Source organism: Leishmania infantum, chromosome 26 (assembly GCF_000002875.2).
Source record: "Leishmania infantum JPCM5 genome chromosome 26".
Classification (NCBI taxonomy): domain Eukaryota; phylum Euglenozoa; class Kinetoplastea; order Trypanosomatida; family Trypanosomatidae; genus Leishmania; species Leishmania infantum.
This window is the reverse complement of record NC_009410.2, coordinates 63,803-86,662: the sequence shown is the minus strand read 5'-3', so window position 1 is coordinate 86,662 and position 22,860 is coordinate 63,803. Positions and strand designations below refer to the sequence as shown.

At 60.9% G+C, this 22,860-nt stretch overlaps 9 protein-coding genes across 9 annotated transcripts; all 9 read left to right on the top strand.

Annotated features, from left to right (window-relative positions):
• Positions 1–724: 724 nt before the first annotated feature.
• Positions 725–1,753, top strand: LINJ_26_0330 (conserved hypothetical protein; the record flags this gene model as incomplete). Its single annotated transcript, XM_001470344.1, has 1 exon — positions 725–1,753. One exon carries the CDS (start codon positions 725–727, stop codon positions 1,751–1,753), a length of 1,029 nt encoding a protein of 342 aa, XP_001470381.1.
• Positions 1,754–3,173: 1,420 nt separating this feature from the next.
• Positions 3,174–4,520, top strand: CYC8 (putative mitotic cyclin; the record flags this gene model as incomplete). Its single annotated transcript, XM_001470343.1, has 1 exon — positions 3,174–4,520. The coding sequence occupies one exon, from the start codon at positions 3,174–3,176 to the stop codon at positions 4,518–4,520; it is 1,347 nt and encodes a 448-aa protein (XP_001470380.1).
• A 1,704-nt stretch (positions 4,521–6,224) lies between these two features.
• On the top strand, positions 6,225–7,121 carry LINJ_26_0310 (putative C-1-tetrahydrofolate synthase, cytoplasmic; the record flags this gene model as incomplete). The annotated part of the gene is made up of 1 exon (XM_001470342.1): positions 6,225–7,121. One exon carries the CDS (start codon positions 6,225–6,227, stop codon positions 7,119–7,121), a length of 897 nt encoding a protein of 298 aa, XP_001470379.1.
• Positions 7,122–7,939: 818 nt separating this feature from the next.
• Positions 7,940–9,943, top strand: LINJ_26_0300 (6-phosphofructo-2-kinase/fructose-2,6-biphosphatase-1-like protein; the record flags this gene model as incomplete). Its single annotated transcript, XM_001470341.1, has 1 exon — positions 7,940–9,943. The coding sequence occupies one exon, from the start codon at positions 7,940–7,942 to the stop codon at positions 9,941–9,943; it is 2,004 nt and encodes a 667-aa protein (XP_001470378.1).
• Positions 9,944–10,831: 888 nt separating this feature from the next.
• Positions 10,832–13,483, top strand: LINJ_26_0290 (aminopeptidase-like protein; the record flags this gene model as incomplete). Its single annotated transcript, XM_003392564.1, has 1 exon — positions 10,832–13,483. One exon carries the CDS (start codon positions 10,832–10,834, stop codon positions 13,481–13,483), a length of 2,652 nt encoding a protein of 883 aa, XP_003392612.1.
• Positions 13,484–14,251: 768 nt separating this feature from the next.
• LINJ_26_0280 (conserved hypothetical protein) lies at positions 14,252–15,067 on the top strand (the record flags this gene model as incomplete). Its single annotated transcript, XM_001470340.1, has 1 exon — positions 14,252–15,067. The coding sequence occupies one exon, from the start codon at positions 14,252–14,254 to the stop codon at positions 15,065–15,067; it is 816 nt and encodes a 271-aa protein (XP_001470377.1).
• A 1,246-nt stretch (positions 15,068–16,313) lies between these two features.
• Positions 16,314–16,922, top strand: LINJ_26_0270 (conserved hypothetical protein; the record flags this gene model as incomplete). Its single annotated transcript, XM_001470339.1, has 1 exon — positions 16,314–16,922. One exon carries the CDS (start codon positions 16,314–16,316, stop codon positions 16,920–16,922), a length of 609 nt encoding a protein of 202 aa, XP_001470376.1.
• A 1,098-nt stretch (positions 16,923–18,020) lies between these two features.
• On the top strand, positions 18,021–19,514 carry LINJ_26_0260 (putative ras-like small GTPases; the record flags this gene model as incomplete). The annotated part of the gene is made up of 1 exon (XM_001470338.1): positions 18,021–19,514. The coding sequence occupies one exon, from the start codon at positions 18,021–18,023 to the stop codon at positions 19,512–19,514; it is 1,494 nt and encodes a 497-aa protein (XP_001470375.1).
• Positions 19,515–20,614: 1,100 nt separating this feature from the next.
• On the top strand, positions 20,615–22,447 carry LINJ_26_0250 (conserved hypothetical protein; the record flags this gene model as incomplete). The annotated part of the gene is made up of 1 exon (XM_001470337.1): positions 20,615–22,447. One exon carries the CDS (start codon positions 20,615–20,617, stop codon positions 22,445–22,447), a length of 1,833 nt encoding a protein of 610 aa, XP_001470374.1.
• Positions 22,448–22,860: the final 413 nt, after the last annotated feature.

Genomic DNA, 22,860 nt, shown 5'->3' with positions numbered 1-22,860 from the left:
GGCGGGGCGGGGCAAAAGAACTGCAACTCTGCCCACCAGGAGGCGAAAAGCGGGTCGCCGGGATGTCGGCTTTTCCGCCGTACGCCCTACTCCGTACCATTTTCGGTGTGCCCCTGGCCCCTCCTTTGTCGCGGATGTCGTCTTTTCGAACCTCTACCTCCCCCCCTCCTCATGCACCGCCCGCGTCCGACACCTGCAACTTCTGCACCGCATCACTACCATCTTCCGCACCCCATCTGCCACGGTCGCGCCTTCACGCTCATATGCGTCTCTCCTTTTTCCACCGTCCCCTAGCATGTCTGCCCGCACAGGTGTGGATCACAGCGCGTACGTCGCTGCACGCGCGCCTCGTCGCAAGTCCTTTGCTTGCGTGCTCCCTCTGCATCGTCGCGGCTCATCGGCCCCTTTTCTTTGCCGACGAGCAAAGAAGCGTGCCGCGGGCGCCTCGCGTTGCCGACCGGTGCTCTCGCCACTCCATCGTCACCCGCCGCTCGCCCGCCCGCTCTCCTCTGCCAGTTCGTCTTTGGGGTTGCCGCCGTTCCTTGTGTGATCCTCGCTCCGCCGTTGTAAGGTGTCCCCCCCTTTTCCGTCTTCCTCGAGCACGACCGATTAATGCGTTGACGGAACTCGCCGCCCTCCTCTCCGCTTTCGTGCTTGGGATCACTGCTCGACCTTCGTTGCTCCCGCACACCACTGCACACGAAGAGGGAGGGGACCAACGAAAATGGATCAGATCAAGGAGTACTACCAACGCTGGTGCGACATGCCGCAGCCACGCAAGATCAGGGTCATCAACCTCGTCGCCTTCGCGTGCTACTTCCTCTTTCTGCTTCTGCTCGTCATATATGCATTTGGGCGGACTGGGCAGCGGACTTTGATCATTGTGCCCACTGTTCTCTTCACCGACGGCACGCCGTACAACATGCAGATGATTCGCTATCTTGCTCAGCGCCGCGATGTCATCATCAGCATGATTGTCGTGAGCAACAACGCACTTGCTGTCGAAAAGCTGCGCTCGAATGTGGGTAACGTCGAGGGCATCCTCAGTGCGCTCCAAGCGGAGGGGTACACGAAGACGGTCCCGGTGTACGCATCGCATACGTCCTCTCCCAACAGCTTCGAGGCGCCGCTGGACGAGATGCTGGCGAAGCAGTCCGTGAAGTTTGTCATTGTCGGCCCGTGCACGGAGGCGGCGCACTTTTTGATGGCGTACCCGGCGCACCGCTCTAATATCGTCGACATCTTCGTCGCCGGTGGCGCCTTCAACAAGGCCGGCAACGCCAACTACCTCTTCAGGGCGAACGCGAAGGCGGAGCGGAACTTCTACCTGGATCCCAAGGCGGCGGGCTACATTACGGAGGCTTCGCACAGTCGGCCCGTGACACTGTTTCCTATCGACGTGACCGTCGCATGGACGGAGGAGGCCTATGCAGTCATTGTGTCGAATCCTTCCTCCACGGCCGCGAGCGTCGAGACGGTGGCGACAGGGCTGCGGTGGTACTACCAAACTGTCGACAGCACGCGCAGCACAACGGTGGGTTTGATGGCAGCCGCCTACGCGTCCGATGCGCAGGTTCGGGAAACCGCCCTGTACACCTCCATTCCTGTCCGCGTGCGGACGGCAGAGACGAACATGACGAATGGCCAGTCGTACCGTCCCGCCTCGGGTACGCCGGTGCGCGTCATGCTGAGCGTGGCGGCAGACACCTTCTTTAGTCACCTGGTCAACGTGGACAAGCTGCCCCTGGCGTAGTAGCGCATCTGTCGCTCGATGAGCGGTTTTGCGGCGTACGCCGGATCGAGAGAAGGCTGCGGCGAGAAAAGAAAAAGGTCAAAGGCGAATGCGTGCCCCAAGTGGGATGTATCGCCTGTGCGCTCTGGCTGGTGTGGCAGGTTGGCTTTTAGGAGAGTTCCACGAGCCGGAACGCGACGGGGATGGGCAGGCATGTGGAAACGGTGGCCAGTGGAGGTAGGGGGGGGGAGAACGAGGGTGCGCATCTACGCGACGCAGCGGGACTCGTGTTGTTACTCTGCCGCGCTGTTGAGTGCCATCCGGAGTTCCCTCGTCGATGCATCGCTTGTAGGCTGGTGTGTGTGTATGTGTGTGAGTGTGTGTGTGTGTGTGTGTGGCTCAGTTACGGGTACGTTCGACCGCCGCCCCTTTCGGTTTCACAGCCTCGCGCGCCACCGCGGCCGTCGCCTCGACGGCACCCATTAGTTGCAACGTGCGCAGCACACGGCGGGTGTCTGTCGAAGTGTTGGTGCCAAAAACATGCACCCTAGGGTGGAGGTGTGCCGTGCACCGTGGAGAAAGACGCGAAAACTCACAGACAAAGGAACGGGGGCTTGTGCAGCAGTGTTGCGTGTTAGGGCCCCCTCGTCTCGCCTCAGCATCTCGTTTGCTTGGAGGAGGCACGCAGAGGGGGCGGGTGGAACATCTACCGTCCTCTTGCGGCTCGTGCCTCCCGTATGATGGCATGGGGAGGGTGTGGGCGCCACTATGCTTGCTGTTCTTGCCTGCCGTCATCGTGAGCAGCCAGGCTGGGAACTGGCGCCTTGGTCGGCAGCGCCCTCTCCACCGTGAAGACGAGCAAGGAAGGGGGCTGTGGATGGTGCGGGGGCACTGCGACAGGTGCGCGCAGATGTATGCAGTACACATGGTATCGTCTGAGGGGCAGCGGTGCCATTTCGAGCCCCTATCTCGCTGTGCAGCTATCTCGATCACCTCCCTGTTTCCCCCTCTTTGCACATACACACCCGCGCGGCCGACAGACACGCAGCGGAGAAACAGAGACGTTATTCTACCGAAAAGAAGGTGCAGTGGTGCCGCCGAGTCGCGAGCAGCCTTCGCCTCTTCCTCTGCCCCTAGCCCCTAGCCCCTCCCCACCGCCACCACCCGCAGCGAAGCGCCTCTGTGCACAGCCTCACACCTGCAGGCGCAGCCGCATCACACACACTCCTGTCTTGCTCAAAGCCCCAGTCTTCGTTGCCATTTGTTGAATTCCCACGACATGTCGGCAGCGATGGACACGAGCCGCAATGGCGCCGGGCCTGCGAAAGCCGTTTGTGCAGCGCCGACCCGGCACGTTCTCGCCCCTGTTCCAGTGAATCTATTGGCGCCACCCCTGCCTCCCCGTGGAACCACCCTCGACTGCTCGCAGGTGGTGCTGCGGATGCCAGCCTACGTGGTCGCCAAACAAGAGGCGGAGAAGATGCAGAAGGAAACGTTGCGGCCGCTGACGTTCAGGATGATTCAGCAGCGCATTCGCGACCACTTCGTGCGCGACTTGGACGAAGAGACGGAGCTCAGGAACAACCGCTACATCCTCTCGACCGCGCAAGTCGAGCGATTCCTTTTTCCTCTTTTCCAGCGCGCCGACGCGAAAGCAGTGCGCATTCTCGGAGAGGTATGGGGACGCTCCCGCGACCCCTCGCGTAAGCTGAGTGATCAGATCGTCGCCGTCCTCACCCGCCGCCAACACGTGCTGCTGCAGGGGACGGAGCTGACGCTGATGGAGCTGAAGGAGAAGGTGCTGTTGGCGGCGCGGTTGCAAGAGCCGCTGACGGCGGGCGAGGTCCGTCAGCTGGCGGTCCAGCTGGGCCCCAACAACCGCGTGTGGGTGGAGGAGTGGCTGCGCGCCCGTCCTGCAGAGGAGGCGGTGGATTTGCTAGCGCTCTGCACCGCGCTGCGCGATGCGGTGCAGCAGCGATTCGGAGCCTTCACGTTTTCGGGGGCTTACTACCCCACAGTGCTGGACGACTTGATCGACATGGATGAGCGCGCGCAGAGCTCCATGGTGTACCCGCCGAAGCAGGGCGTGCCGGCGCAGTCCGTGCGCGCACGTGCCTGCGAGGAGCTTTTCATCTTCACCATATTCTGCGGTGTGCCGCTCTCCCTCGACGCCTATTTCCTTGCCGTAGCCCTGCTCGACCGCTTTCTTGCCCGTCGCAGCACCCCGAAAGAACAGCTGCGGCTGTACAGCATGGCAGCCCTGCTGCTCGCTTCCAAGTGCGATCATTCATGGCCGACGTTGGACCCGCACTTCGTATCCGTCAAGATGAAGCTCGCACAAGAAGACGTCATGACAGCCGAGGAGGAAATTGTGCAGACGCTGGAGTTTGACACGGCCGTGTCCACGCTGCACCACTTCTGCGAGGCACTTCTGCTCCACCAAGACCCGCCGGCGTCCCCGGAGCAGCGCCAGCTGCTGGAGTATCTGATTGCCTCTCTCTCGGTACACACCTACTACGGCCAGTACAGGCAGTCCTGTCTGGCAGCTGCGGCACTTCACAGCAGCCGCCACGCTGCCCGGCTCGCAACCGGCGAGCCAAGTGAGCCCGTGCGCGTACTGCTGCCAGTCGTGTACGCTGCACTGCAGAAGAACAGTGTGGAGCGCAGTCCGGGTAACCTGATAAAGCAGATCTACGCTCAGCCAGAACGCCACGCCGTGAGCTTGACCCCTACCGCAGTCTTGTTTCCCAGTCTGTCATGCCGCTCCTCTCTCAGCGCCAGCGAGTGACTGTGAATCCTCTTTTCCACACTTGCACAGCGATGACGACTCCGTTCGTGCCGTGGCCACGTCCCTTCCGAATCCACCACCGCATCGATGCACCGCATCAACCCCCTCTTCCCTTCCCTTCCCTCTCACTCCCCCGATGCCACCCTTTACGCGGTTCACCCCTCGCGATGCCGGTCCAATGCACGCCACCGGTAAACCATCTCCAAGAGAGAGGAAGGCGGGGGGGGGAGGCGGGACGAGGGAGAAGCCGTTGCGACCTGGATAGACGCACATGCGCACATGAGCACATGTATACATAGACGCACGCATGGATAGATGCACACCGCCCCGAAAACAAAGTGCCGTACTTCTCTTTCTCGTCAGTATTGTTTGTTCCGCAACCGTTGAGCGTGTCGCACGAACATCACCCGTCTCTCTTTCTGCTGCGATGCAGGGGAGCGGGGCCATCTTCATTAGGATCCACTTGGCGCCACCCTTGTTGTGCAGGGGATGGTGCCGCTGCCTTGGACCTCCGCCTCCCTACCCCCTCCCGCGGATGCCTTGATCTCTCGTATTCCTGATTTTTTTTTTGCTGTTGTTGTCCACACACGCAGGCGCACGTTGACTTGATGCGCACTGGTCACGCGAGTGGTGCCCTTATATGGATGGCGAAGTGGGAGGACTCGGTGGAGGTGAGAGCGCGAGCGAGCCGCAGCCGTGAAGAAGCGCGTGCGTTTCTTTGAATCGCAAAGGCAGATGAACGGAAAAAGCAATGCAGCAGGAGGCAGCCCACGTGGGGGTCGGCGTCAGCCTTGCGCGGAGACTTCGAGGGTTGTGCGTGTGATACCTTCAAGATTCGACGCGGCTACTCTTCTTCCTCTCTCCTCTCTTCTTCCGTGCATTACTGTGCATCCCTAACGGCGAGCTGCTCCTTGTAGTTGCTACAGAGAGCTTCGGTCACATCTTGACCGATGAAGCCCCTTGTAAGGTCTGCGTCACGTCATACCTTGCTGTATGTGCACGCAAACGGATTCGATGGGCGTGTGTGTGTGGGGGTAGGTGTGTATCGCTGCGACTTGCTGCGGCTCGCGCGCCTTCTGAATGCTGAAGCTTCCGTTGTCGCAGCTCTTTTTTCTGCTATCGTTCCGGCATTCTTCTCTCTCCTTCCCCGTTTTCAACGCCGCAACGCCTTACACGCCCACTTGACGCACGTATGGATGCTCGTGCGTGGGTGGCTCTCATGCTCATCGGCGGCGGCTCCCTTTCCACCACTGTGGCTGCACCCTTCTGCGCCACACGATCGGCAACGCCGACCAGGACATCGCGCATTTCGCCCTTCTTTTCTTGTCACACTCGCACCGACTGGCGCCGGCCGCTCCTTGCTCTCGTTGTCGCACGCAACTGCCATCACTCCGATTTGGTGGCACTTTAAGTTTACACCGGCATAGACTCATCATCAGTGTGCGGTAACGCACCGATCCGTGCCGCCTCCCTCTTCTCTGCCCTACCCACGTCTGCACAGCTATACCGGCCTCTCCCACGGCACGGCCTACGCGGCAACGCTGCCCCGGCATCGATACGCAGCAGGGCTGGGTGGACACCAGGCGAAAGCAAAGACCTTCCACAGCCCCCGCCCCCTACACCCACTCCCCTTCCTGTAGCCACGGCCTTCTCTATCGTAACCATCAGCTTGGCGTGTACCTGTCCGTGTTTTCCCTGGCCACGATGCCGTCTGCTCAGATCATTGACGGCAAGGCGATTGCGGCAGCCATCCGCAGTGAGCTGAAGGATAAGGTGGCGGCCTTGAGGGAGCTTTACGGCGGCAGGGTGCCAGGGCTCGCCTCCATCATCGTGGGGCAGCGTATGGACTCGAAAAAGTACGTTCAGCTGAAGCACAAAGCCGCAGCGGAGGTTGGGATGGCCAGCTTCAACGTTGAACTGCCCGAGGACATTTCGCAGGAGGTGCTCGAGGCCAACGTTGAGAAGCTCAACAACGACCCAAACTGCCACGGCATCATTGTCCAGCTGCCTTTGCCGAAGCATCTCAATGAAAACACAACCATTGAGAAGATTCACCCACGCAAGGACGCCGATGCGCTGCTGCCCGTCAACGTCGGGCTGCTCCACTACAAGGGCAGGGAGCCGCCCTTCACCCCCTGCACGGCGAAGGGCGTCATTGTGCTCTTGAAGCGCTGTGGTATCGAGATGGCTGGCAAACGCGCGGTCGTGCTGGGCCGCAGCAACATTGTTGGCGCTCCAGTTGCCGCGCTCCTCATGAAGGAAAACGCCACTGTCACCATTGTTCACTCGGGCACATCGACAGAGGACACGATCGATTACCTGCGCACCGCCGACATCGTCATCGCGGCGATGGGCCAGCCCGGGTACGTCAAGGGGGAGTGGATCAAGGAGGGGGCCACCGTTGTGGATGTCGGCACGACGCCCGTACCGGACCCATCGAAGAAAGAGGGCTATCGTCTCGTCGGTGATGTCTGCTTCGAGGAGGCTGCGGAGCGCGCAGCGTGGATCTCACCGGTGCCCGGTGGTGTTGGCCCCATGACGATTGCCATGCTTCTCGAGAACACTCTCGAGGGCTTCAAGACCGCGTTGGGCGTATCCTAGGGCACGCGCGCTCTACTTCGTGCTGTTAGCGTATGCGTACCACCAGGGGAGAGCTGATGCGAGAGGAGAGGCCATAGCGGGTGGGCTGGGTGGAGGGCGGTGAGGGTGGGGAGCGAAGGATGCCGCGCTGTCGGTGTTGCTGGATTCACCGGGGACGACAGTCTTCGTCCCCCGCATGCCACGCCGTTTGCGGCCCGCTTTGCCTTGGGCGGGAAGTGTGTTTGGAGGGATGCATCGTCTTTCCTCTACCAGCAGCATAGCATGCACAGCGCACAGCTGGCGTGGAGTCGCGCCAGCCTTTCCTCAGCGTCCGATCACACGTGAGGCATTTCAACATCAACGCTATTCTCAACCGCTTTCAAAGTGCCCAACGCGTAGCGGGCTGGCTTAGTGGTGAGGGAACACTGTGGCGGCCTCAATGCAAGGACGACCCGCTCTCGCCGCACCGGCGCATGGCGCTATTCATGTCGGCCCGAGACTTCCCCTCGGCGACCTCTTCCCTCAAAGGAAGCAGCAGCTTACGTCTCGCTCTAAAAGCGAGGTGGTACGCTCCGGCTCCCAGAGCGCCACGCGCGTTTGTGGATGACTTCTCTTTCCTCAGTAGCCCATAAACTTTCCTGCACAGCCCACTCTGTTCCAACGACACGTATGTCGTCGCCGCCATCGGCACGACGGCGAGAACACCCTGCGACCGCCCCCACTCACTTCTCTCCTTGACCTCCTTTCTTGCTCTCCGCTGCGCCATCTCCAGCGGTGGGCTGGGACACACACGCGCACATACACATTTACTCGACACACGAGTGCAGGTGTGCATAGCGATGTCCGAGGCGTCGCCACCCCCGGTGGTGGCGACCGCGAGTTCGGCGGTGGCCCCGCAGCCCTTCGGTGGCGCCGAGACCTCGAGGAAGCGGCGCCTGAAGCCTATTTCCTTTCACCGCATGGCCATGATCCAGGAGGAGATCGCGCGCATTGACAAGCATCTGGAGGCGCTGGAGGCGAGCGAGAGCAAAGTCGTCGATCCTGACCCGGTTGGGCAGCATAACCTCACCACCGAAGACGTCATCGACCCCGTTGTGCTGCACATGCTCACCGTGGAGCTGTGCCAACTGGCGGCCTCTGGCGACGCCGTGGGTGCCCGAATTCTACTGACCGGCGGCGCAGATCCCAACAGTCGCGACTACGATGGCCGTACACTGCTGCATATTGCATGCATGAACGGTCGCCTCTCAGTGGTTACCGTGCTCCTTGAATTCGGCGCAGATGCGTCGCTGCTGGACCGCGACGGCAACACTCCTCTTGAAGTAGCGGAGGAGAACGGCTTCGGCGACGTCGCGCAGCTGCTGTCTGGCTACTTCGACGCGGAGGCCAACGCCGTGCCCGACTCCTTCACCGGGAAGCCGCCCTCCTTCGAGTCTACACCTGTGTCGATGCACCAGCCAGACTTTTCTGCCGTCCCGCAGCCCATGCTCGGGTCGCTCATTGTCATTATGGTCGGGCTTCCCGGGCGTGGCAAGACGTATGTGGCGGAGCAAATCCGGCGCTACTTTCAGTGGAACGGGCTCACGTGCAAGATCTTCTCGCATCAGGCGTGCCGCCGTCGTGTTGAGCGGGCCATGACGGACCGGGCGGACAGAGGCGACGACGTGTCATCGCCGACCGGCGCGACCGAGCTTGAGTTTCGAATCTCCAAGGAGCTGGCGCACGACCTCACCACCTACATCTGCAAGACCAGCGGTGTCGCCATCCTCGACGGCACGCAGACGACACATGCACGACGGCAGTACCTGCTACGCGCGATTCGCGACACGCGCCTCATCAACATGACGCGCGTCGTCTTTGTGGAGCTGGTGAACAACAACAAGGAGACGATCCACCGCAACATCCTGCGCGCCAAGGAGATGTTTCCGAACACGCCAGAGGACTTCGTGGACCGCTATTACGAGGTCATCAAGCAACACGAGGCGGTGTACAAGACACTCAATCCTCTTACGGACTGCGACATGCCCTATATTCGCATTGAGGATACTCAGACGTACTCGCTGAACATGATCACTGGTTGGATGCCGAGTCGCCTCGCCTTCATGCTGCACAATCTCAGTCCAACCCCCATGAACTTGTACCTCACTCGCGCTGGTGAGTACGTGGACTTGCTGAGCGACCGCATAGGCGGGAACTCGCGCCTCACCGAGCGGGGCCGCGCCTACAGCCGCGCCCTCTTCGAATACTTCCAAAAGGAAATTCCGTCAACGACGGCCTTGACCGTCATGACGAGCTGCGCGAAGCGGTGTACGCAGACGGTGCACTACTTTGCGGAGGAGTCCATCAAGTGCCAATCAACTGCGAACCCCGCCTCGGGGCAGGAGGAGGGCAAACCGTCTCTGCGCTGTCGAGTCTTGTACTTTCCTACCCTGGACGACATCAACCACGGCGACTGCGAAGGGCAACTGCTGTCTGATGTCCTGCGAACCATGCCGAACACGTTGCAGTCCATGAAGGCGGATCCATACTACACAGCGTGGCCGAATGGCGAGTGCATTCACCAAGTCTTTAACTCGCGACTCGAGCCCCACATTCACGACATCCAAGCCAGCACCACCCCCGTGCTCGTCGCTTCTCACCTCCACCTCTTGCAGGGCCTCTACTCGTACTTTGTGACGGACGGCGACAACATCGTCGCCCCGCAGAACGCGTTCCAGATTGATATCCCGTTCGAGCACGTCATAAAGATCCGCATGGTCGGCCTCAACCGTGTCGCCGAGCTTATTCACCTTTCTGACGCCGTTGATGCCATACTGCGGAGTGACACGGAACTGTATACATGACAGAGCCTGAGCGAAGAACGACGGCAGCGGCCGCGTCTCTGTTCCAAGTATGTTTGTCGCTTGCTGGCTTGTGCTCTGCCTTCCTCTTCTGCGTCCTCGGGCACCTCCCTCAAAAGTACAAAATGAAAGATCGCATGTGTGCCTCCTTGTGCGTGTGTGTCTCTCTCTCTGCGGAGCGCATCGCCGCTGCCGTCGGCGTGTGTGCGCGTGCCTGTAGTTCTTACTCCCTGCATCGTTGGAGCGGTGACGGGCAGACGCCCGAAGGAAAAACGCCTGCGGCGCATTGATGCTGCCGCCGCTGCCGCGGAGTAGAGCGACAGCCAGCGTCCTCGGTGATGCGCAAGAGAAGTGGAGAAAACGTGCGTCACGGCGCCTCGTGCGATCGCGTGATGCTATTATGCCTGTCGCTGCCCCCATCGCTGCTTCACCGTGTCTGCCTGCCTTCGTCGGGGCTTTTGCTTGCGATGCTCCCGTGTAGTTTGCGTCTCCATCTTTCGTGCCTTCCCTTCCGTGTAACTCGTGTGCGTGTGCGTACGCCTGGCTCTTTCTCTCTCTGCGTGTGCGCCTCTTTGACTCGTCTTTCACGTTACGTTCTCCGTTTCCATTTTCGTTGGATCCCGCACCTCAGAGAAGGCTCCCTGCCCCACCACCACCACCCCCGCACGGTAGCGCCCAGGCAACCGCGCGTTGGACCCCCTCTCTCTTATCCCTCTCTCTGCAGTGTCTCTGTGTGTGCCTCGTTGTGCTCTCACTCAGTGCAGCCTCTTGTGTATATCGCCCCAAACACCCAAGCACGAGAGGGATCCCTTTCAGGCACCAGCAGTGCCTCTTGAACTTGTGCGTCCTTGTGTCCCCACCTCCTCCCTCCGTGTTCTTCCGGTGACTGTAATGGCCGCTGTTCACCACGTTCTACCGAGCAGTGTGCGACCGACGCACTACCACATCGCCCTCTCTCCAGATCTCGAAAACGCCACCTTCTCGGCTGAGGTGGCCATCGACGTGCACATCCATGAGCCCACAAGCACCTTCGTGCTGAATGCCGTGGGATTAACGTTTTCTGACGTCTCAGTGCGCGCCGGCGTGGGCGACGGCGTTAAGGATGCTCCGCTGACTGTGCAGAGCATCACGGAGTCGACGGAGGATCAGCGCATATCTGTGCAGGTTGATCGGGCAGTCACTGATGCCGCTCAGCTGCGGTTTCGCTACACGGCGGCCATCAGCGACAATCTCTTCGCTTTCTACCGCAGCCACTACATGTACGAGGGCGCCACATCGTACGTGGGGGCGACTCAGATGTGCCCTGCGGAGGCCCGCCGTGTCTTCCCCTGCTGGGATGAGCCCTCTGTGAAAGCAACATTTGCCCTGGACATAACCGTCCGTGCGAAGCTGCAGGTGTGGAGCAACGACGTTCCGCGCAAGGTGGTGCAGCTGCCAGACGGCTTCGCACGTTGGGAATTCCGCCCTGCCATGGTCATGTCCACCTACGTCGTCGCCTGGGTGATTGGGGAGCTTGAGACGACGGAGGTGGTGGTGCCACGGAGCGCTGCCGCAGGGGTTGGCCAAAGTGGCGAACTGGCATTGCCCTCCTCCGTCGTCATCCGTGCGGTCACCCCACGCGGCAAGGTTGAGCAGGCGCGATTCGCGCTGACGGTGGCCGCGCAAGTGCTGCCGCTCTACGAGGAGTGCTTCCAGTTCCCGTATGTCTTCCCAAAACTGGACCTCATCGCACTGCCCAACTTTGCCTTTGGGGCTATGGAGAACTGGGGCTGCATCACGTTCCGCGAGCAGACACTACTGGCCTCGGAGGAGGCGAGCGCCATGCAGAAAGAGCGGGTCGCGATGGTGGTGGCGCATGAGCTGGCCCATCAGTGGTTCGGCAACTTGGCGACTATGGCCTGGTGGACCGACCTGTGGCTGAACGAGTCCTTCGCCACCTACATGGCCACGTGGGCGGTGAACAAGATCTTTCCCGAGTGGGTGGTGGACACGCAGTTCGTGCACGACGAGGGAAGCCGGGCGTTCCAGCTGGACGCTATGCGCTCCTCGCACCCCATCGAGTTGCCGGTGCGGGATGTGCGAGAGGTGGACAGCATTTTCGATGCCATCAGCTACTCCAAGGGAGCCATGGTGCTGCGCATGGCGGCCAAGTTCGTTGGCGAGAAAGGATTTCAGCGCGGCCTGGTCGACTATCTTTCTCGCTACGCCTACGCGTCGGCTACATCGCTGCAGCTGTGGGAGGCCCTCTCCGGCCCTGCAGCGCCGAATTTAAAAGAGGTCCTTCACAGCTGGACGAGAGAGCAGGGGTACCCGTATGTGCTGGCCGCACACGACGCAGCAACCGGTAAACTGGCGCTGTCGCAGCGGCGCTTCTTCGTCCTGAGCGACGTGGCGGTAGACGACGACGCTCCACTGTGGAGGATTCCCATTTTTTACACATACGGGACCGCGGGTGGGGAGGTCAAGACCCGGTCCGTCGTGCTTGCAGACCCCACCATGTCCGTCTCGATTGACGGCGCGGTGTGGGTGAAGGTGAACTCGAACCAGATCGCCTTTTGCCGTGTTCAGTACACGGCAGAGATGCTGCGCGGGCTCGTGGGTCCGCTTACCGCGAAGGTCATCAATTCCACGGACCGCTACTCCATCCTCGCGGACTACGCGGCCTTCGCGCGCGGAGGCTACTGCGACACGGTGCAGGTCATTGATTTTCTCTCTCATTACCATAGCGAGGACGACTATACGGTGTGGTGCGAGGTGGCCCAGTTCGAGAAGGACCTGCGCAGCATCCTCGCCGGCAGCTCACCGGAGGTGCGCGCCGCATTCAACGACTTCTGCAATCGTCTCTACTCCCCGGCGATGCAGCGGCTCGGCTTGCAGCCACGCCGGGGAGACGGTCACCGCACCCAGCAAGCGCGCCTCCTAATCTTCTCTCGGCTGCTCTCGTGCAGCAACGTCGAGGCCACGACGGTGGCACGCGACCTGTACGACAAGCGCACCACGAGCGCCATTTCGCCGGACATGCTTGGTTACGTGTACGCTGTACATATCAACACCCACGGCGCGGCGGCGATGGCCGAGGTGCAGGAACTCATCGCCAAAACCACATACGCGGAGGAACGGGCGCAGTACCTTGGCGCACTCGCGGCGGTGGCGGAGCCGTCCATTGACGTGCCGAAGCTGATGGACTATCTTCTCTCGGATGCGGTGAACAGTCAGGACATGTTCACGGTGATGCTCGGCTTGGCGGAGGGCGCACAGACGCAGATCATCTTCGTTCAGCAGCTGATGGACAAGTGGCGACGCCTGGCTCAGAAGGCGCCATCCGTGCTGCTGGCGAGGATGCTGAAGCTGGTTGAGCACAGCAGCGACGAGGCGCTGGTGGCGCCACTGCGCTGCTTCTTCGACGGCTTGCCTGAAGAAATGCAGTCTCGCACTCGCATGTCCTTCGAGCAGGGCTTGGAGGGCCTTCTGTGCAACGCGGCATGGGCCGCTCGCGATGGTGCCCGCATTGCCCACTATCTACTGCACAAGGGAGCCCCTTGAAGACAGAGTAAGCGCTGGTACGTGTAGGGTGTGAGTGATGGTGGTGCAAAATAGAGGAACGCAAGGAGCAGGGACAAGCTGTGGAGAGCATGGCGCTGCTTTGGAGGGCCGCTGTCCTCGGTGCTGCAGCGCATGCTGTCATCTGCCGCTTTCTCCCTTCCCCTTCCCTCTTCCTTAGGGTACCTCCCTACTGCTCTCGCCTTTACCCCGGGTGTGAGCGTCGTGCCGTTGCACGTGGCACCCCGGGCGCTATTTTTCTCCTTCTATTTGTTGTTCCTCCCCTCGCAGCTCGACCTACCCGCATGGGACATGCGTGCTCTTCAGCGCTGTACTGGCCTTTTGACGGCGATCGTGAATGTCTGTATGCTTCACCGTGTGTGTGTGTGTGTGCTCGTGTGGCAGGCACGCTCCCTGCTTACAGGCGCCATGCCGCTCTTCGTCTCAGCTCCTCTCCATCGTTCAAGTGGAGTGGACAGGCGACGGCGGCGACTCTGTGTCATGCTCTACACATGCGGTGCGGACACCATTGTCAAGCGAAGTGTGCGGCGCTGCCCGCCCGTCGACCTCTACCGCGTTCTCCTCCACGTCTCCCGTGATCCTCTTCTCCTTCATGCTATATGCACGTGCGCCTTTCACTGATGGGCCGGTGCGGCTGTGACTTCCCTGCATCTGCGTTGGCGTGTACCTCCTTCCCCATTGGTACGTCTTTGCGTGTCTCTCATCCACCCGACCTATACATACATATGAGCTCGCCGCACAGGCGCGACAATGTCGCTCAAGGCGAAGCTGGATGTCTATCCCCTGGAAAACTACACGCAAACCTCGGTTGATGTCTCCAACGGCCACGCGGGCGTTGCGGGAAACAAGGTCAACCTAGGCGCCGGCAACTCCGCGCCATTTCGACCCCCGAGCGCCATTGAAAAGTTGCTGAGCTTGAAGAAGCGATGTGAGGAGGAGCCGTGTGTGCACTCCGTGGAGGGCGTGCTCCTCGTCCACCTCCATCGCCACCCCCATATTCTCCTCATGAAGCAGATCAACTTGAGGACTCACGACGCGGACGGCATGCGCACTGTGCCGCCGTCCAACACAAATGCCGAGGCCACGTATCGTCTGCCGGGCGGACGCTGTCGCCGTGGCGAGGCGGAGGAGAGCTGCCTACTACGCAAGCTGGGCCGTCACTTGCTGAACGAAGCGAAGGCGCCAGCGGGGGCTGCTGAGGTGGCGAGCGCCGGCAACTCCGACACGGTCGTTGATGTGGGCATGACGCACAACGCGTCCAAGGCAGGTAGTTGCTTTCGTGTCGGGGAGGTGTTGGCGACTTGGTATCGACCGCATTTCACGCCGCACATGTACCCGTACGTCCCAGCGCACATCGCCGCGGGCAGCGTGCGGGAAGTGCGGGCCATTTACCTCGTACATCTTGAGCCAACGGTGTACTTCAGCATGGTGCAGGAGGGCGTGGAGCTTGTGGCCGCACCGCTCTTCGATCTGTACGAGAACGCAAGCAAGTACGGCCCGATCATTGCGAGTCTGCCGGCGCTCCTCTCGCGCGTGCTCATCAACTACTGCAGCACCGAGTACTGAGAGGCGGCGAGCCAGTCGGCGCGCTCTGGGCGAACAGGCTATTCGCTGTCTGTGCCAGTAAGCTCTGCTATGGTGGGTGGGCTCCCCGGCTTCACCGCGGATGCGCTCTCTTGTCACTCTATGTTGAGAGCGTGCTCGGAGGCGCCGCCTCACTTGCACAGGAGCAGACGAAGGCAGACGGTGGAGTCGAGCCTTTGTGGCTGCGGTGTTTTGCTTGTTGTTTTTCACGTGCGTGTCTGCGCCTACTGGCATTTGCGTGCCTTTAGGTTGACGCAGGTAGCGCCAGGATGGCGCGGAACGAAAACGCGGAATGGGCCGAAGCTGTGCATGGAAGCTGTTAACCAGCGCATGCGCTGCGGTGCTGGTGTTGAGCAGCGATGGCGCCTAGTGCGTGCAGAGGGGTCGCGAAATCGCCGAGGAGGCGCTGGAAACGCACTGCTGTGGATGCCGTGAATTGGCGCCTCTCACTCTGCTTTGTTCTTCCTCCCTCTCCCCTTCATGCAGCCGCTCGTGCCGGTACTCCTGTTTTTGCCCTAACACCGTGATGTTGACTCCATGAGGTGTGCAGTGATATCCGCAAGCGCTGCCAAGTCACCCCCGTGTGCCTCTCGACTCCCCCCCCCGTCATGGGTGGCGCATGGGATGCTTTGTTCTGCCTCCTCTTCCAAGTGGTCTCTGCCACGCTGCTTGCCTCTCTCTGTCTCACCTTCGGACGGACGGAGGCCAATGCCGTCTTGCCACCTGCCCTTCCCGACCTTGCAGCAAACACCGCCAACCGCATGTCTTCCCTCTTTTCTTCCCCCTCCCTTTCGTCGTGTGAGCTACACCCCGTCTATCCCACAAGAAACACGCATGCGAACTGCCGCTTCCTCATCGGCTCTTTTCGTGCCTGACACTCGCACGCACGCTTACATCTCCCTCTCTCCATCTGTAGATACGTAGGTGCGAGAAGCGTAGGCACGAGCGTCAGCATCGGCGGCAGCCACTGCGGCAGCACGTCTATCCTCTCAAAGTCTTTATCCTGGCCCACACGGTGCCATTGCAAGATCGGCACACTGTGCCGGCTCTCATATGGGTTTCTCCTGCTGTCATCTCTCCCCCTTCTCCCCCTCCCTCCGAAACGCACAAGAGCTACGACTGCCAGAGTGCGGAGCGTGATACGGATCAAGGGTGGTGAGCACACCTCCCTCATCATCCATTCGCGTAGACACACATAGCGACTCGCACACGGTGCAGCCGTACCGTCATGGGCCAGCGGCAGTCCTTTGAGGCGAAGCTCCACGAGTGCGTGTGCAACAACAACCTGGAGCAGATGAAGGAGCTGATCCGGCAGCCCGAGTTTGTAGGGGAGAACATGAACGATACGATGTTTCTCGACCTTGTCGAACGTTGCTGGGACCCGGCGACGACAATGGCGTTCGCCAAGCATGCGAACGACCACCAGCTCGCCATTCTTGTGAGCACGGCGATCATACACTCGCGTGTTCTCCCACTGGGTTTGCTGTTTGACCTCATGAAGGACGCGTCTGCCACCATCCGGGACGAGCACCTTGACGAGCTCTTCACGACGGCGTGTGACCACATCGACACCGAGGCGGTGAAGGCGATGCTGTCGGTCAACTGCTTCGACCCGACGGATGGGCGTCCCATTGTGACCGTGGTGCGACGTGAGCTCAGCAAAATGGTGCCCGACGAAGAGCTAGTTCAGCTCGTTCTCGACGCCCTTCCCGGTCACGAGGACGCGGCGACCTATCTCCTAGAGACGTGTGTGCCGACGGCGAAAAATGAGGCTACAAAGGCGATGCTGACCACGAAACTGAAGAACTATGTAGCGTGTACGTTGCGTGCTGGATGATGTTCTTGACCTCTCCTCTTTTCTCTCTGCAGCTTGAGCAACCCTCGCCCATCCCTCCCCTCTCCCCTACGGTCGTAAAAAGGCGACGTTGCGGAGGTGGATGGAGGTCTAGGAGCGGGTGGAGGAAGGTACGGAAGGCGGCTCTCCGCCTCGCAGCGGCTGCGGTTCGTTTGCATGTGCGCCTCTCCCTCCGCCTCCCTCGCTGTGCCGCGCGTGAGGGCATCTGACGTGTAGGAGAGAAAGGGAGGGCATTGGTGTATTGCGAAGATACCAGACAACAACGGCCGCACACGATGTTGATGGTGTACTGTGGTCTGTAGACCTCCACCACCGAAGCAGAAGTGAGCAGCCGTGGCAGCAGAAACCGAAGCAACGAAGAGGAGGAGGACTGACGCGTGGACTCCACTGCGTCGCCTGTGGCGTCTCTTTCTCTCCGTTCTCCTCCATCCCTTGCCATCTCAGCTCCCCCCTCCGCACCCATCCGCTACCTGGTGAATGCTCCACCTGCGTGCGAACTAGCTCGATGTGTGTGCGCTGCGCAACGACGTGCTGTGCTGCCGAGCGTGCACAGGCCCTCGATCTGTGCGTGTACGTTGTGGGCTCTTCATCATCATCCGTTGTCTTTCCGCTCTTCTCTATCTTCTGTTCTCTGGGATGAAGGGAGACCTCCTCCCCCCCCCCGCCCCCCTCTCGCTGTTGTTCTCTCTGCACCAAACACGAGTCTCAGCACAGACGCCGGCTGAACACTCAACCATTCCGCGTCGCCCTGCTGCAATGCGTCTTACACGTTTCGGGCTTTTAGCTGCTTCCACACCATGGGACGGTTCACGGGCACGTCACCTGTCGCCGAGCTCGAGCACTGTCCCCACGTCACCATCCTTGTCTCTCTTCAGCGCCTGTCGCGGCTTCGCGTCGACTTCCGTTCCGCGCGCGTCGTCCTCTGCGACGTCCTCCGCTGGAGCGACGGCGACGACGACGGGAGCGAAGGACTCTGTCAACGCGCTGCCCCGGCGTGCCCAAATCAGGGGCGGTCTTCACTTCAACTGGCGCGAGGAGGTTAAGCGGTCCGGCAGCCGACTGAACGACATCTCCTCTGCCATGGAAGACGCCGCGCGCACCGACGAGCAGCGCCGGCGCGTGGCTGGCTGGACGCCGGTGGTCAAGACTCTGGGTGATCAGCGTCTTCGCGTCGCCATTGTCGGCCGCATGAACAGCGGCAAGTCCTCGCTGTTCAACTTGCTCTGTCAGGACCCCACAATGCCCGCAAAGAAGAATATTGTAAAGGACTTCAACGGCATCACGCGCGACTGCGTGGAGGCGCACGCGGCGCTAGACAACCTGCACTTCACCGTCATCGACACCCCAGGCCTCATTGGTGGCAAGCTGGTCGAGGAGGCGTTCCGCACCGTTGAGACGGCGGACGCCGCGATCTTCGTCACCGCTGTGGACGAGGACGTGTCTGCGGAGGAGCACGACCTGATCCAGTACCTGGCAGCCAAGAAGATGCCAGCGTGCCTGTTGGTCAACAAGATGGACCTCGTGCCGGAGGAGGAGGAGTCTCTCGTACTGGACGTGTACAACCGCCTCGGCCTCGGCAAAGCCGTCCCGTTTTCGGCTCGCAAGCGGGAGGGCCTCGATGCGCTGTCGGCCTTGCTCGAGCCGCTCTACCACATTCACGCGATGCGCAAAGTGGAGAACGACTGGGATATCGAGGATCTCGCCATGGCCGGTGACGAGGCGGCCATGGAGGAGATTCGCGATCGCAACTGCACCGACCGGTACATCCGCGTGGCCATCGTCGGTCGCACGAACAGCGGCAAGACAAGCCTGGTGAACCGCCTCGTCGGCTACGAGCGAAACCGCGCCGCTGACGAGTCGAACACGACCCGCGACCCCATCGAAATCGCATGCACGTACAAGGGGAGGAAGCTGAAGCTCATCGACACGGCCGGGCTGGCGCGTCAGCGGTACCGCACTGACCGCGAGTTTCTCAGCCGCATCCATAGCCTCTCGCTGAACGAGATTCGCTACGCGCACGTGGTGATTGTGGTGTTTGACGCCACCGAGGGTCACCCGAACAAGTACGACATGTCCATCCTGCACAAGGTCGCCCAAGAGGGCCGCCCGTTCGTGCTGTGCGCGAACAAGTGGGACGCGGTGCTCGACCAAAGCGCAACCGCCGAGGCCATCGACTTCAAGATCAAGCGGCAGGTGCAGGAGGTGAAGTACAGCAACGCGGTGGTCGTCTCTGCGCACACTGGCATGAACCTGACCTTGCTCATGGACCAGGTGCTGGAGCTGTACGACACGTGGAACAAGCGCGTGCGACGTTCGGAGCTGACCAAGTTCTGGCGCAAATTGGAGAAGTCCGTAATCATCCCGTACCACGTGGCACGAGTTGGACGCATTACGCAGATCAGCACCCGTCCGCCCACCTTCCTCTTGCAGCTGCAGACAAAGAAGGAGGAGAGTCAGCTGCCCAAGGCACTGCAGGAGATGATGAAGAACGCCATCACCGAGGAATTCGGCTTCCGCGGCGTGCCACTGCGGCTCGTGCAGGAGGTGAAAGACTCCAATCCGGACTACATCTAAGCTCTCCCCGCCGTCTTCCTCGTCTCCCTCATGTTGGTCGGCTGAACGTGGAGTATATATATATATATGTGTGTGTGTGTGCATGTGGAGTTGAGTTGCGCAGGGCGAGGGCGGTAGGACTTCCTCTGACGCGCATGCACACCAAGCTAAAGACCTATGCACACACGTGGATGTAGTCACTGCTGCTGCTGCTGCTTGCTCTACTTGTGCTGCTGCTCCTATCCTATCCTATCCACCACACAGCCGCCGACGCCAGAGGGTGGGTGATTGGGTTGCTAACCTTCACAGTTTTTGCTGTGGTTGGCTTTCTGTGATTGCATAACCGCTTAATACGGTGGCCCCGCTCCTCAAAGACGAGCAACTCGCCAATGCGCGCGGATAGTTGCCGCCCGCTCCTCCTTCCCTCCTTGGGCTGACAAGATGTCGCTCTTCTAGTTTCACCACTGCCCTTCAGTGGACGCCACAGGCACGTGTGGTACATGCAATCGAGGAAGGGGCGGGGGCAGGATAAGCCAGCCCCCCTTTACCCCGCCCGGCTGCACGGCGAAATCGATGACGGCTGCGGCTTTGGCCCCACCTTATTCTCTTCTTCGTCGATCTCGCTCTCTCAGCGCGAGTGCCCCTTTGCTTCACGCTGTTGTGAGGCGGCCTCAGTCATCGGTGAAAGCTGGGAGCGTAGAGCGGAGAGAGACAGCCAACAACAGGAGCGTCGATGCCGCCGCCTGCAGTACATCAGCCCGCTGGACTCTATAAGACACTCTCAGCGGGCTTTGTTCCCTCACTTCCCTCCCCGCGTCTTCTCCTCTGCACCCCTTCCCCCCCCCAACACATACACACACACAGAGATACACGGATACACGGATAGCGAACACATCGTGAGTGCAGCCAAACCTAATCTGCTTGACATCATGTCGCGCAAACATAACCGTGAGAGTGCTGCGGCCGCGTCGGCAGGTGATGCCGCGGAAACCATCGCCACCGCCGTCGCTGCCACGCCGCCAAGTCTGTCAACATCGCCGTCCTCGCAGAATTCTGACGGTGCTACCAACTTTGGCGGGTTTGTGTGGAACGATGTGAGCATCGTACTCTTCTACCGTCTCATGCACGAGATCCACGGTGTCTGCCTGGCGCTCGTGAAGGCCGCACCGGAGGCGCGGCCCGCCATCCTGGCCAGCTTTGCGTCCTCCATAGATGTGATTTGGACCGTTGCCAAGCGGCAGCTCACAGAGGAGGAGCGCGCGCAGTCCGCCACTAGATTTAAAGTGTATGCTGAGGCCTTCGTGGCAGTGCTGCAAAGGTGCGTGAGGGATGCTGCCGACGGTGGGACCGTGGCGCTCTGTCGGTCTCTGCAGCGCCTCCTGGAGGAGCAGGGTTTTCCTGAGGCCGAGTTCGGCCCGTTGGCGAGCTACTTCGCCGAGTTGCTCCTCGAGGAAGACGTGCAGGGCTACTCGTACAGTGAGCGAGCGTCGTTGGTGATGCCAATGCCGGCGCGCTACGATGGCGACAAGCGCTCGGAGGAGGAGCACTCGCGCAAGCGTGCCGGGTTCGAGGTGGTGCTTCCGCTGTTCCACCCGCATCCCGAGGTGAACACGGTAATCCAGCTTTCGGAACCCAAGAAGCGCAAGCCGGCGCTAGACGAGTACCGCATCTTTTCCTTGCCCAAGAAGGCGGCCGGCTTCGCGGCAGACGACTTCGTGGTGGATGACGAACTGCTGCACCGCGCGTACGTGGTGCTCGCAACGCACCTGGACGCGTACGGCTCCCTCAAGGGCCTCTCCCCGTACGCTCGCCTCCTTCTTTGGAACTTGCTAGACCGCAACGACACCCTCTTTAGCGCATTGTACGACCAGCACGTCACGTCTGAGTCGATGCGGCAGCAGCTGCTGAAGGTGCGCGAGCTGCTGGCGGTGCACAAGCAGGCCTTCGAAGAGACACGCGTGGCGGCACGGCAGACGGCGTCACTGGTAGGCTGGTACGCCACGAGTGCGCAGTGGCGCGACCAGGCCCTGAGTAGGCTGGACGAATTGGAGGAGTCGGATTGGTACTTACTCGCAGATGTGTACCGCAGCGGCGGCAAAGCCATCTTCCCAAACTACGCAAGGAGCAACGCCGTGGCTCATCTTGCGTTGGGTGCGGTTCGGAAGCTGGACAAGATCCATGGCCGGGAACTGGACGGAGCGCCGCCCATGCACAAGGTCGTTTTACAACTTCTGCTCCCCCTTCTGATGGGCGAGGTGCCGGAACTGGGGGAGTGCTGCTTTGGCCACGGTGCCTTCGGCGCCAACAGCCCGCACTGGCAGCGGCGCCGCCGAAAGCTGAAGACAGTGATGGATGAGGTAGCGCGAAAGACGACGTTGTCAGCAACGAAGACGTCGGCATCGTCGCAGGCCAGCGTTTGCACGTACCTGTGCGCATCGCTCATCTTTCCCCTTCAGTGCCTCGGAGAGCTGCTGGAGCTGTGCTCGCTCGTCACATTCTCCCCGATGGGCTTCGACGCCTTCACGCGCAGCTTCTTAGCCACCAACTGGGAAGAGGAGGGCGCTATCCTTGCCTACCTGCTACGACGCGAGCCGGCGAACCCGTCACTGGTGCCTCTAGTGGGCATTCCTCGCGTCTACAAGGACATGGTGACGTCTGTCCAGCTACTAATGGCGGACAAGATGGTGCCGTACGTGGTGGAGGCACGTCGACTAGCAGGCGAGCATGCACGGGTTTCGGTTCGACACCGAAGCTACCCCTACTGGAAGGCGCTCTGTACAATGTTCGATGAGGAGGGCCGCTTCGACGATCTTTGCGCGCTGCAGGTGAGCACGAAGGAGGACCCGACGCGCCTCTACACCGCGGCTGGCCTCGAGCTGGTTCCGAAGGTATGGCCTGAGGATTTGGTGGGGCTGCGTGAGGAGGAGGAAAGCTGCCGCTGTGTTGCAGGCTAAGAGGGCCCAGGCGGTCGTGTGCTCGGATGTGCTGGCGCGTGCGTGCGCATGTGTGCCGTGTCCGCCTGGAACGAGTCGGAGCCCCAACCCACAGTTGGGCGAGTCGGCAGAGGCGGAGTGCTTTGCTGATCGCCCTCTTTTGCTTGCGCAAAAGAACACGCATGATAGTTTGTGAGGGGCGTCGTCGATCCGCGCCTCCGCCTACTTCTTGGAGTGATCACCGCAAAAAAGAATAGCTCGTGCACCGCTCGATACAGTCACGAAGCGGACGCCGTGCCCTTCTACTGCCCCCCCCCTCCCGCCTACTTGGCCATGGCAGGCGCAGACGCGGCTCCCCATCACCGCGGCTTGTGCCTGTGCGCTTCACTTCCACTGCCTGCGTAGTTGCCTCTGCATTTCTTTCCCGCCTGATC